Source organism: Zosterops lateralis (genome assembly GCF_965231275.1).
Source record: "Zosterops lateralis genome assembly, chromosome: Z".
NCBI classification, from domain to species: domain Eukaryota; kingdom Metazoa; phylum Chordata; class Aves; order Passeriformes; family Zosteropidae; genus Zosterops; species Zosterops lateralis.
The window spans coordinates 11,593,356-11,607,861 of NC_139800.1; the positions used below are offsets into that span (position 1 = coordinate 11,593,356).

The 14,506-nt window shown below is 40.6% G+C and overlaps 1 protein-coding gene across 2 annotated transcripts in view; it reads left to right on the top strand.

Moving 5' to 3' along the window:
- PDE4D (phosphodiesterase 4D) overlaps positions 1-14,506 on the top strand; it is a 316,303-nt gene that overhangs the window by 256,266 nt on the left and 45,531 nt on the right. For both annotated transcript variants that reach the window (XM_083883303.1, XM_083883304.1), the window contains exon 6: positions 12,842-12,954. In XM_083883303.1, coding sequence (XP_083739429.1) covers positions 12,842-12,954 — 113 coding nt within the window. The remainder of the gene's footprint in view (positions 1-12,841; positions 12,955-14,506) is intronic.

The following is a 14,506-nucleotide window of genomic DNA, read 5'->3' on the forward strand; positions in this document are numbered from 1 at the left end:
ATGTTAAGGAGGGGAGCTGGAAGGCATGATGAGGATGCTTGCCAAGAATAATTGGCTTCTACTGTGTGGAGCAGCTCCAATATTGTATTACAGTATGTAATTTGGGTGTGCATATTGCCTGTAGTTCAAAGCATTTCATTAATCTGCAGCAGCAAGATTATGAAATATCTCCTTACATATTTACTGAACAAGCTACATGCAGCACATGAGAAAGGGATTGCCATTTCCAGCTATGGACAGAGTTCTCTTTGGAATATAGAGAAATTAATCAGAGTATTTTTCTTTCCATTTTTTTCTAATAACTGTCAAATTCTGCCAGTCATTCTTGTAGCTTTCTATTAAATCTAAAGACTTCTTTGCTGGCACATATGACAAGAGTAGTTGTGGAGCTCTCTGTGGATGGGTAAATGAATTGTTATTTCCTTGTATAAATGCTATTTATTAAAGTGTAACAGCATTCTCAAAAGCAAGCTTCTGCTAGTTCAGATTTGTCATCTCTAACATATAGAGGCATTAGAGTTCTTTGGTTAGTTGAATCTGTCTTGTTTTCTTTTCTCCAAACACTTTTATGTGCTTCCCCTACTCTATACATATTCCTTTAGACTGTGCTCTGGTATTTTTCTCCTTCAGCTTGAAGGGATGGGAGAGATTGAAGGTGCATTTCTCCTCTTCTTCAAGGAAAAACCCAAAGACTACAAATTACTTAGGTCTTTACCTATCCAAAGTCAAAGCAAAGATCATCTGAATCCCAGAAGAAGTAAAGAGTTGTCCTCAGAATGTTACAAGACAGAATTTTTGTGGAGATAATTCAGGTTGGACAGGGCTCTAAACAACCTGATCCAGTTGAAGATGTCTTTGTTCATTGCAAAAGGTTTGGACCAGACAACCTATAAAAGGTCTCTTCCAACTAGAACTGCTCTTGATCCTATGAAGCATCTCTGGCAGGAGGTAAAGAATACACAGCTTTAATGTCTGTAAGGTGCATGTGGTTCACTTCACTGAACTATCCCAGAGCAGGACATCAGATGGTCTGATTTTGTACACAGCACACACCTTCTAGCCATGAGCTCTGCAGCACACAGCACACCAGCACAGTCTCATCCTGACTATACCTGCTAGACACACCAGGACTGTCCAAGCTGCAGTTCACCAGCTTGCTGTGCCTGGAAAGCAGGGCCATCACCACTTAATTAAGCTCTTATTTCTCTTTGAGAAACAAATGTGTTGACAATGAACTGTTTTAAGGTTTGTGTTATTATGAGGTAACTTTGTAGATTAGATAAAACACTCATTTTTGCCGTTCATGTTTCATTACCTTGACTACTTGTCCAAACTCACTGGAAAACATGGCTTGCCCTGTTTGCTGGACTAATTTTACAGATTTATCTTCTTACTTGTGAGTTTGAGTGCATCTGTATAAACAAATGTAAGCTACAAGCCACATCCTCACCTACAGTAAATCCGTGTGCCACTTTTAATATCTGATGTTGACCTATTGGCTAAGATGCATTTATTTTTCTGTGATTTCCTTTGCAGAGATGTACTGTGTTTTAGATGATAAGATGTTAAAACTATACCTCTGGGTACAAAAAACTCTCCTTGCCTTAAAGAAAGAGTGACCTTTACTGGACCAAATAAAATTTAAATCAGAACACTCCTCTGTATTTAAGGTTAAAACAGGTTGTGAAACCCATTAAGAAGCAATCTAGAGTCATACAACAGTTGTGGCACAGAGGTTAAGAGAATTTAGCTTCTAATCAAAGCCTGATTTAATGTTTCTTATGTCAGAACATTCAGCTACTTGTTCCAGCATGCTATGTGTTTTTTTCTAATGAGTACACATTTATTTTAAAATCATCTACTTTTAATTTATTCTGGTCACTACTGGTGTTTCTCAGGACTCAGAATTGGGCCCAATCCTGTTCAGTATCTTTATTGATTATCCGACATAGGGGATTGAGTGTACCCTTGGTAAATTTGGGGACCACATAATGTTTGGTGGTAGTACTGGAAGGTTTTACAGAGGGATTTGGAGAGGTGAGATAGATGGGCTGAGACTGACAATATGAGGTTCAACAAGGCCAAGTGCTGGGTCACAAAAGCCCCAGGCAATGTAACAGGCTGGGACAGAGTGGCTGGAAAGGACCTGGGGGTGCTGGTGACAGTGACTGAACATGAGCCAGGGTGTGCCCAGGGGGCCAAGAAGGCCAAGGGCATCCTGGCCTGGATCAGCAATGGTGTGGGCAGCAGGAGCAGGGCAGGGATTGTCCCCCTGTGCTGGGCACTGCTGAGGCCACACCTTAAGAGATCAAAAAAGTAAACACAACCACCACTGTAATTTTACAACCTCTATTCATCACTTCTTCTGTCATTCCTGACAACTCTGTGGAGTGACTCTTTGGTGAAATTCTGGTTTGTTGAAATCAGTGGAACTTATGCACAAGAATTCATTGGAGTTGAGATTTTAACTGCTGTTCTTTCCCTGTTGAAAAGTTTTATAATCTAATGACTATTCTCTACTTCACAACATTTTCCCTTTTGGAAAATTCATTGCCTCATTCTGGAGCCTGACCAAATTGAGCGTCTCTTCTTGTTTTATCCCTGATCTTATTCTTTTTCAATCAGCTCCTGTATTCTTCATTGACTTTAATTATCTACCACAGTGATTTCCAAAACAGTCAAAGAAAATGTCCATCATAACAATATTTGGTATTTTTTAACTCCTCATACAGGGACTCCCCTCTATCAGTTACAATAAGCTTGATGTATATGCTGCTGGACACCACTGCCCCCCCAAACCTGCTCTATCACTCCTCCCCTCAACTGGACAGGGAGAGAAAGGATAACAAAAGATTGAGATAAGGCCAAAAAGAGATTACTCACTGGTTGCCATCAAAGGCAAAATAGACTCGACTTGGGAAAATTAGTTTAGTTTATTCACAAACAGACTAAAGTAGGAAAATGAGAATTAAACCTCAAATCTTAAAATCTCAAAATCTTAAAATCACCCTTCCACCTGTCCCGTACTTCCTGTGCTTAACTTTTTTCCCAGGTTCCTTTACCTCCTCCTCTTGGGTGTTGCAGTGGAGTGGGGAATGGAGGTTATGGTTACTTCATCAGACATTGTTTCTGTCATTGCTTCTTTGTAATGGCAGGACTCCTTCACCTGCTCTATCATGGGGTGTCCCCCATGGGTGACAGTTCTCTGTGTACTTCCCCAGTGTGAGCCCTTCCCACTGATTGCAGTTCTGCAGACACTGCTGCAACGTGTTCCTTCCACGATTTGTAGTCTTCCAGGTGAAGCCTGCTGTAGCATGGGTGCCCCACAGGGTCACAGGTCCCTGCCAGGACCTTACAGCAGCACACTTTTCCTATGGGGTCACAGCCCTCTCTCAGGCATCTGCCTGCTCCAGTGGGTCTCCTCCAGGAGTTGCAGGTGGATCTCTGCATCCCCAGGGACCTCCAGGGGCTGCAGGGGTACAGCTGTCTCACCATGCTCTGCACCATGGGCTGCAGGGGAACCTCAGCTCTGGTGCCTGGAGCACTTCCTCTCCCTTCTTGTCCCCTGACCTGGGTCTCTGCAGGGCTGTTCCTCTCACATATCCTCACTCCACTCTTTTCTGGCCACAATTTGCTTCTGCACAATAGCTTTTTCTTTTTCTCAAATACATTATCCCAGAGGCATTGCCACTGGCTCTGACAGGCTCAGCCTTGGCCCATGGTAGGTTCATCCTGGAATTGCCTGGCACTGGATTGTTCAGACATGGCAGCACACCTGTAGCCCCCCTGCTACCAAAAACTGGACATACAAACCTAAAAGGTATTTCTTCTAAGGACCTTTAGGATACGTCTTTATTGCACAGGTTGAAATGAAGGGATCAACATGTTTTCCCTGGAACTTCCACTTCCTGCTATTTTTGAACACTCTATCTTATCTTCACAAACTGAATAAGCTTCTTGTGCAATGAAAAGGATGCTGTGAGTTTGGGTTGCCCTCCCTGAAAGTATTTTAAATTTGCTTCTTTCAAGAAGACTGTCATTCACCCCATCCCATTGTGCATTTTTTTTAATCTGTTCTTTTACTGTCTTTATCAGTCCTGTTTAAAATTGTTTACTAGTTTATGCAATACCTGATTTCAAACTATCACTTTCTTCTTTCATGTCATTCAGTCTCTCTTCCTTCAAAAAAAACACTGGAAGTAGTGCATTTTTGCACTACTGCAAAAAAAGATGAACTGCAATCTGTAAAATATAAAAGACACATAGTTTAAAAATTGTATGTATTTTATTTTCCAGTACCTGCATCTTTACTGATGATGGATGACATTTAAAATGCCTGTGCTTCCCCGAAACATTTTGAGACTTCTATTTCCTTTGAGTGAACTGATTTCACCAGTAACATGTAGGGGAGCTCTACTCCAATCAGCTTCTGAGCTCTAATTCTTCAGGAGAAAAGTGGTGCTGGCTGCCAGATCTCAGGACATTTTATTTTTATTTTAAAATGCAATCACTGGAATTGTTGAAGCCATGAATTTTGTTACTGGGGCTAAAACTTTTACTTTTTTTTTTGCTTCTTAAAAAAAAAATCATTTCCACGGTTCAGTTTTGTGTTTTGTATTTTAAATTATATTACTTAGGTTGGTTTTTTTTAATTTCTGTTTTCATTTTTGCTTATTATGTTCATTGTCTTTTATATTGTCCTGTAGTTTGATAAAAAGCAAAATGAGAAGAAAAAATTATGCTGGTCATTTGCAGGCCTAGAGAGGGAGAAGCTTCCTATTTATCCAGGTCAGAAGAACATTAACAGAAAAAAAAAACCTGGAGGAGAAAACCCAGAGTTTTGATGGATTTCTACCATCTAATCCTGACTACATCTCTTGAGTACTACTAGAATAATATTTTGAATATATTTATAAGCAATTATGCTAAAACTGAGAAGATCATAAAAATATTTATGACAATAGTTAGATAATAGTTCTGTTAGAACTACCTAACTAAAACCAGAGTTTATCCACTATCTTAGTCTTATAACCTGTAGGCAAAAGGATTATTCACTTCTTCGGCACTGTCACGGAGAATAATGGAATTTTACAAGAGATAGAGGAGATGATCTGTACATTTTATAGAGTAAGGATCTGATTCAGCACATATTCACTGGGAATAATCCATCAAGAATATCCATTCAGACAAGATTTTCACATTTTTCCATTGTCATTTTAGTAGGATATGAGAGTCCAGTGATAAGGAGTGTGCTGCTAACCCAAAGGCTGATTCAGACACCACTTGACCTGGGAATAAAGCTTTAAAAACTAAATAAATATTGAAGCTAAAAGAGATGTTTACCAGTTGCCTCTGTTCTTATTTTAAGGAATAGTGCAAAAGTGTAACCTCTCTGTGCTATGTAAATACAACCCAGCTAATTGTGTGTGGAAAGAAGAACAGTTTCACAAAAGGAAAAGAGGAAACTTTATTCATGCTACTGCAGTTTCTTCTGCTTTCAGGAATGAAAATGATTGAACTTGTGGGTTCTTGTATTTCTCCTTTTGCTTTGTTGGAAAGAAAGAATTCTTCCTGCTACAGAGCTGGGGCAAGGCTGAGAACTTTCCCCTCTTCTGCAGTATCTGAGGTTCTGAGATAAGGCCCCTCTCTATCTGCTCACTCTTGCCATCAGTTAAGTTAGTCTATCCTAGCAATATCATGCATCTCTGTTTCAAGTTAGAAGTAGCACCAAAAACAGTTGGACACTGCTTCTCTTAGGTGTCTATTACCAACAGCCACCTTTTGAAATCATTGACCACTGCCAGCTAAATCTGATAATGAGGTAGTGATTTATTAAATTTATTAAGAATAAACCATGCAAAAATGGCGAATTTATAGAAGAGCCTATTAACACTGTTTTTAAACAAACAAACGAACAAAAAACCACAACATGCAGTTTGAGCATATTTCTTATTAGACACCCAAAGATTTATATGAAGAAGAGCTGAAGTGAATGCCTTAACTCTTGAAAATCTTTCACTCAGTTTTCCCACTTATCAGACACCAGGAAATCTACTCAGGTTTTTTGGCAGAGACAGATGAAGCCTTTATTAAACTTTGGCATTTATTATTTTTTAAATATTAATATTGAACTCAGTGAGCTCAGTGTCCACCATTGCATGTCAGGAAGTTCAGCAGTTAGGTCAACCACACAAAGACAAAAAAACTTAAGGAAACAGACTTTATCTGCTTTGGTACTTACAGATAACCTTATTTTTATTTTATTCCACAGTGATATATACATATACATGTATATACATATCTGATATATACATATCTGAATATACATTTGTAAGGTTTCTGAAGGACACTCAAATCCAAACAGATATAATACAATTCTTTCCCAGAAGGAACCTCTAATTTTCAAGTTTCAGCTCGATCTAAGCAGGTTCCAGTTGATAATAAACATTTTGTTACAGAATAGAGTTTCTAGTTTTAGAGCTATTGACATCTCAGGCAAAAACCATAGTAATCTGCTTAAAAGTGAAGCTGATGATTTCTGATGGGCACATTTTGACAAAAACTTGAGTTGTTCCTTCATGTTCTGATTATATGTCTTAAGAAAGCAGGAAAACAAAACTGTTACTTGGTGTTTTTAATAGTGGAATTTTCCACATTTGCATTTAGTGATCTCTATTTTTTTTCATCATAATGTCTATAGTAATATACATGAAATGAGCTCTTCAGCAAAATCCTGATGGGAACAGTGTAATATCCTTTGATCCCTTCTAGCAGGACAAAGACAATGACAGAATTGTAAACATGACAGCACCCACTTTGAGACACCCACTTTAAAAAAAAAAAAAAAAAAAAAAGGCTTTTTTTTTTTTCAATTGCTAATTTAATCACAGAATGGTTGAAGCTGAAATGGACTTCTGCAGTCCCCACAGTCCCACTGCTCAGGCAGTGCCAGCTAGAGCAGGTTGCCTAGATTTTGTCCTGATGGCTTTGGAAGATTTACAGGTATAGGGACTCCACAGAACAACCTGTGCCAGTGTTCAGTCACAGTAAAAGTTTTGCAGTGTTCAGAGGGAACATCCTGTAGTTTAGTTTGTACCTGTTGCCTCTGATTTTCTTACACTTTGAAAATCTTTCACTTCTCTCATTATGTTGAACCAACATCAGTACCATTCTTGGAAAAATACTTGCATACAGCTACGGAGGAAACTGATTTGAGGATTTATCCTCTTCATTAGAAGAAATATTTTTTCTATGATACAAAAAATAGGATAAGAAAGCAACTGGAGCAATGAATCCATTATTGAATTCCTTGTCCACAAGAGAATAGAATTGACACAATTGTCCACAAGAGAATCTCTCGCAGCTGTTGGGAGAAAAAGAGATTTAAGAAAATAAACAGACCTTTTCTCAAAATGCAGTTTGTTCATGAAAAGAAAGCAATAAAATTACATTCAAAGGACATTGTGCTACTTGAGCTACTTGAAAATCAAGAGCTTCCCTTTTTATCTTCATTTTGGGCAAAGTTGATTCCTTGATTAAAAACCTTGCTTCTTTCCACCTGTGACTAAGTGACAGTGGTCCTTCTGGCAAATTCTTACAGGCAGTGGAGTAAGGAATGTGTTAGTACATTGCAAATTTGTCAGAGGGGAAAGGAGCACTGGGTAGGGATGAGTGGTAACAAAAGAACATTCATTTGGCTGAATATTTGATAATAGCAAAGAGTGGATTTAAACATTCACACTGCAAAATTATGGTGTACTTTGTCATTGAAGCAGTAAATTTAAATATACTGTCTGTGCTGAATGCATGTTTTCCTGCTTGGCTTCAATTGAAGACACTTTTTGGTATTCTGCCTTACTATGGCATCTCAAGATTGTTTATTTAGATGAATTTGCAAATATTTCATACAGAAATTTGTCTAGACTTTGGGGCAAAATTGTATCAGTATGAATAACTTTGTTCCAGACCTTTTTTCCCAAGAAATACATAAAATGATTCCAGAAAAAAAAGCCAGCACAAGTTAGCAGTCCCACACAGAGAAACCAAACCACATAGTTGAGAGGCTAATGATACAGTTATTTATTTAAAGGAATCAGAAGTGGTTTATTTACTCTAAACTAACTGTTACAGGCCTGTTCCAAGAGCCCAATAGCTTCTTCCTAGATATCTGTAGTGTTTCTGCTACCTGATTTCAAAATGATAAAAACACATATTTTTCATTATTTTGCCCTTGACATAGAGTCTTAGTTCACTGAAATATTGTTACATGAGATATTTGGTTTGTTCTAAGACCATAAGAGAAGTAAAAAACTGTTTCAGGAATAAAAACAATGGCATCTCATCCTTCAGGTGTGTCAACAGCACCTCTCAGCTTGGGGTCATCTGCAAATCTGCTGAGGGTACACTCAATCCCTTTGTCTATGTCACTGGTGAAGATAATAAATAACTCTGGTCCCAGTTCAGAGCCCTGAGTGCACCGCTTGTCACTGATGTCCACTGGGGCTGTGAGTCCTTGACCACAACCCTCTGGATGTGACCATCCAACCAATTTCTTTTCCATCTTACAGTCCATTTCTCAAATCCATCTTTCTCCAGTTTAGGGAGTAGGATGTTGTGAGGGACCATGTCAAAGGCTTTACAGAAGTCCAGGACATCCACAGCCCTTCCCTTGTCCACTGATGCAGTCAGTCCACCACAGAAGGCCACTGGGTTGGTCAGGCAGGGCTTGCACTTGGTGAAGCTGTGCTGGTGTCCAAAATCATCTCCCTGTCCTCCATGTGCCTTGGCACAGCTTCTGGGAAGACCTGTTCCATCATCTTCCCAGGGACAGAAGTAACCCTGACAGGTCGGTATTTTCCAGGGTACTTCTTTCTACCCTTTTTAAAGATGGGCACAGTGTTTCCCCTTCTCCAGTCACTTCTCACCTGACTGCCATGACTTTTCAAATATCATTGAGAGTGGCTTGGTAATTACATCACCATTTATCTGAGGACTCTGGGATGTATCCCATTGGGTCCCATAGACTTATGTTAGTGTTCCTTAGATGGTCACAGACCATCTTCCCTAACAATGGACTTTGCTATCCCGGTCCCCATCCATCTGTCCATCCTCTCAAGAGGAGTGCAAAGAGAGAGATGAAGATTGTGACAAAAATTCATTGAGTAACTCAGCTTTCTTTTCATCTGTTGTTGCCAGTTTGTTTTTAGCATTGTTTATCAGGGGGTGTAGACCTTCTTTGGCCTTCCTTTTCTGGTTAAATCTTCAGTTCATTTAGAATAGCCTGGAGGTTTTCAGAACTTCTTTCAGCAGCCGGCAGCTCCAAATGACAGTAGAGATGCCAAGACTATCTGGATCACATCATTGCTCAGCAGAGTTCTTGTCTTGCTTCCAAGACACTCCCATTTTAAGGCAAGTGGTCAAAGCTCTTTGCTGTGTACTTGCTGAGTCAACTCTTTTCCAGTCTCTTTGCATCACTTAGATGATCTCAACTGATCAGACAGTAATGAAGTATCTGTACTTATTTTTTGATTTTACTGTTCTGAAATTCATTAAAATACTTCAAAGATTAGTACAAATACACTTGACTGCTTTTCTACTTGAGTAGAAAAGTATAATATTGCTATTGTTCTTGAGGAATAGCAGAACAACATACATGAAATTCATGACAAACTATTAAATAAAGTGGACACTCTACGTAAGTATTGCTATATAGTAATTTTATCCCTTCAAAATTTTTGAACAGAAATTCTTCCCAAATAACGATGTGAATTAAAGTGCAGCCATCTATGGTGGTGTGTTAGGCACTGTGCTAAGAATCAAGTCTTTTATAAACACAGACAGAACACTCTTTAAAAAAATAGCTGTGCAGTGCCAAATGATTATGGTAGAGCTTTTTCTTTCTGCTAGCCTTTCATTTGTTGGTTTTGTTTTTTGTTTTTTTTTTTTTTTTTTTTTTTTTTCTATGTACCATACTGAAAGCTACATATATTAGAATTGCTTGTAATCTGTAAACTGAAAAGAGAACACTTGCTGTCACTTCCTTTTTTCTAAAAGCATATACAAAATAACTTGCAAATTCTTAAAGCAGTTGGTGTTAAAATGTTCTCTTCCTCATATTAAAGCCTAATGAGACATAAAAAGAACCTTTGACATTTCAAGATGCCTCTCATTTACAGAAGTTAATCTGTTTTAGGACTACATCATCTGGGTGGGGAAGCTTGGTCATGTGTCTAAAAGAAAAAAAAAAACCAAAAACAAATGATTGGTAGATCAGTCCTGGATCTAATTACAGGGTGCTATCTTAGAGGTAACAGAGAAGTCAGAAACAGTGTTGTGAGGCTCTCAAAGCTGCACAGCTGATAATTATTCTTTTATTCTTAGCTTAGTGGCACCGGAGTGTTATACTTGAAAAGCTGTTAACCTCAACATTTTCCACTACATTGTATAACAACAAAAGTGTGGGCCAAATTTAGAGCTTTGGTACTGTTCAGAAAAAAGCTTTCCTATGGTTGTTCTGCCCTTCAGAACTGCAGGTGTGCTTGTTTGATGGGTACTTTGCCATCATTTAGAAAACCTTTTATTTCCATTTAAGATTGGTCTGACAGCTCTAAGTTCTAAGAATTGTCAGGAGGTGCCAAGTCCAGCAAGTCTTAAGCCTGGCATTGGCCATCAGAATTTTACTCAGCCTGAGTGGTCAGTCAGATCCCCACGGCAGTCACAGACTCTTGAAGAGTGGCAGTCTGAAATAGGAGATTGAGAGAAGAATCCTGAGGGTGAGGTACTTGTGAGTGATGGATTCTGCTTTCTAACGTGCTTTGAGATGTACTGGGAAGGTGAAGAGTAGATAAAGATTCCTGAATGTGAGGTGCCATTGGTAATGTATATATTTTTGCTAAATAAATAGCAATCTGAGCATTTTATTAGTTTTACCTGAATATTGTATCCCTTGAGTTTATTTTGTTGTTTTCATACTTCTTGGAAAAAAACTTATCCACATATTCTCCTAAATATTAGAATGGATGTTACAAAGGAAGATCTTGTTAAGAAAAACATGGTTCCCAGTATCTGATTTTCAAGAATTGCTGTTGGGCAGGCTTCGGGCTAGCAGGCAAATATCATATAATTTTTTTTTTTACTGTGATCAAGAACTGGTGATCTGTGATGTGTGTTGTATTATAGACCATCGTGAATTCTCTTTCGATAGATAAACAGGCTGGAAATCCTGACTTTATTGGCCAGGGAATTCCTTTGGATGAGACAGCATTTGTAGTAAGTATGCATCTGAATGACAGGGTTTACACTTTAATGAGAATGGTTTTTGTTCAATGTTGGTTAATGTGTTTACTGAAGTGGAAACCACTGCAAAGTTTTCATTAAATGGTTCTGCCAATTAATTTCAATTCAAACTTCTTCTTGTGTTACTTTTTTCCGATGAAAGTAAACTTTATTCAAAATTGTGGGGTGTTTATGCAATAGCCACAAGTATGTGAAGTTTAAAACTTGTGAGGGAACTTGAAGTTTCTGAGCATGTGCTCAGAAACATAAAAAGATACAGGTCTAGTATCCAGGATGTTGTACAGCAAGGCACTGAGCTATTTGGCAGTAGTCCATGCTGGGGTGTTTTATTTGAAAAGGAGTTTTAGCTTTCCTGGATTTTTGCGTGTCTGATATTTTGAAAATAAGGTTGATTTGATGTGAAACAAGTCTAGGGAGATGTTATAGATGTGAAGCAAGTCAAGGGAGATGTTATAGATGTCCATAACAAGCCCACCAAAGAAACATTTCTCTGCCTTGGAGTAATGTTTGTGTGTAGCTGATATAGACGTGCCCATGCCAGCAGTTTCAAACTTGATGTTTCAGATACACAGCTTGCAAGACAGGATACCTGGGCTGAACTCACTCAGCTCTGAGTTCAGTGTGGAGAAGCATTCTTGCCTTCAGATCTACATTAGAATAAAAACAAGCCAGGCTTGGTAGGTGAGGTTGGCACTCTGTATATAGGATTATTTTTCTCAAATTATTTGCATACTGACAGATTTCCTGTTGTTGGGGAGTAATTGAAGAAAGGTCTGTCTTCCTGTCTGTAACTGAAACTTCTGTAAGACAGTTAGCTCCAACTGAATATTTAGCAATTTTGGTTCCACCATGGTTTTCCATACCATTACTGGGTTCACGTCCCATTGTGTGCTCCTATGTCCAGTTCCGAAACTTTTTTGTTGGTTCATTCGAGCTTTCAGCCAACACGCAACACCTTGTGCCTGCTCTAGCACACACACATACACACACAGAGGCTTTGGGCTAGAACAAACACGACTGCAGTTATCTGAGCGCTCCTCTGGACGGCCGGCGCTGTCCGGAGCGCTTTGGTGCGCTCTGACACCTTTCCCCGGGCTCCCATAAAGGTTCATTTCTGATGGTGCCGCGGTGGGTAGGTAAGAGAAGGACGGGGACGGCGGCTCGGCGGGTCTGCCGGCGGGGTGTGGGGGGTGTGGGTGTCCGTGTCCCGCCGCCCCTGCCCCGCTCGGTCCCTGCCCGGGCGCGGTGCGGAGCCGGACGCCTCCCCCGAAGGGGCGGCGCTGCGGGCGGCAGCGGCCCCGGTGCGGGCGGCAGCGGAGCCGGGGCCAGGGGCGAGCCCGGCAGGACCAAAGTTTCCTGCCCTCGCCGCCCCGGTGTGTCGGCAGAGCGCGGCCCGGCGGAGGGGCAGAGGCGCTGCCGGCGCCGGCAGGACAAGGAGCAGAGCCCTGCCCGGGCCCCGGGCGGCGGAGGATGGGCGCGCTGCCGCTGCCCCTGAGCCCCGTGAAACTCGCCCCGACTGAGCGCGCCTTTCTCTGTCTTTTCGCAGAGGAGGCCTACCAAAAACTGGCCAGCGAGACCATGGAGGAGCTGGACTGGTGCCTGGACCAGCTGGAGACCCTGCAGACCAGGCACTCCGTCAGCGAAATGGCCTCGAACAAGGTAGGAGCCCGCGGGCTCGCCCCGCTCCCGCTGCCCCCGCCGGGGGTGGCGGTGCCGCGGCTGTGCCGGGTCAGGGCGGCCGGAGGGGCCAGGGCGCCCCGGGAGGAGAAGCCTGACATGGGAAAGCGGTGTCCAAACGTGGGTTGGGGAGCTGGAGCGGCTTCTGTTGTGGTTTTGTACACCGTTCTTTTAAATTTCAGCTCAAGTCGTCAAAGTGATGCAGGTCTTGTAAAGCTGTTTTCTCGTGCGTGTCAGTTTGAAAACAATAAGAGATTGTTCAGGGCTGCTCGCAGTAATCTTTTCAGTTGCTCCTTCTTTTCACAGAACCCCATACAGAATTAGGGATCTTTCCTAGAAACCGTGTGGAAAGTAGCATGAGAGGTGATAAAGATAGTTCTTGAGCCCAGAGGAGCTGTATGGTGGATTCTCTTTGTAAACAATGATGATGACAGCTCTCATAACGCTATTTGTTATGAAAGAACACCCTCTCAACCAAAGTGCCATCACAATAGACACCTACATCCAGAGGTGTGCTTCTGCAACAGAGTGCGCACTTCCCTCACATCCTGGAGGCTGAGGATTTGCATTATCTGGGACCTCTGTGCCAGGATCTGCCACGGTCTGTATGTGCTTGGGTTTTGCAATTTGAAATTGGGTTTCCACATCCTTCATTCATAAGCAAACTTTCTTTCCTGATTTTGATTTGCAAGGAATATGCTGGTACATTTCTGGAGTTAGCATTTTTAAGGTGAATTAATAGAAGTGCTCTGTTATTTCAAAATACATTTTTATATTTTTTCATCAACTGAGTACTTGAACAGCAACATGTACAATTGGAATTGAGAAGAAAGCTTTAATTAAACTGGCTAGTTTTCCTACTTCTACATCTGCAAAAGGAGCTGATGATATTTTACCACCTTTTAACCATTTCAGTTGTAATTAATATTTTATCTTGGAAAACAGTTGTTTTGACTCAGCTTATGCCTTCTTAATACTCTACTGTCTTGCTTTAACTGCTTTTACCAAGTGTCTGCTATTTGTTATTGACGGTTTTTAAATTCTTGTTGAAGTGTACCTACATGTCAGATATTAAGTATTATTGCACTTGTGCAGTTTAATCCCACAATGTAATATTCCCTGTTCTTTTCTTGGCTTTAGAGACTCTTAGCACCAATTTGATCTCTGTTTTAAGAGTTACCTGCCTGATATTACACTATTCTCAGGACTGCGTTTTCAGTTTTTATTGCAGCTGAAAGATCTGTAACTCAGTACCTATTGTGTATGCGTCGGTAAGTTACAAAGTCAAGAGTTTCCAAGGTTGTTTCAGCACTGTATGAATCTGAGACTTTGTTTCCAAAGGGAGTGAGATCAGACCCATGCAACCTGGTCTTTCCTTGCTAACAAGTTTGAACACCTGTCGATTTCCTGACTTGTGATGTCTGTACAACCATTCTTTATTCTTTCACAAAATACTGCATTGTCTTTAAGTATCTATCTCTTAACTCCCTATAATAGATAAGATATGCAGTGTATTTGATGAACAGTGGGGGCA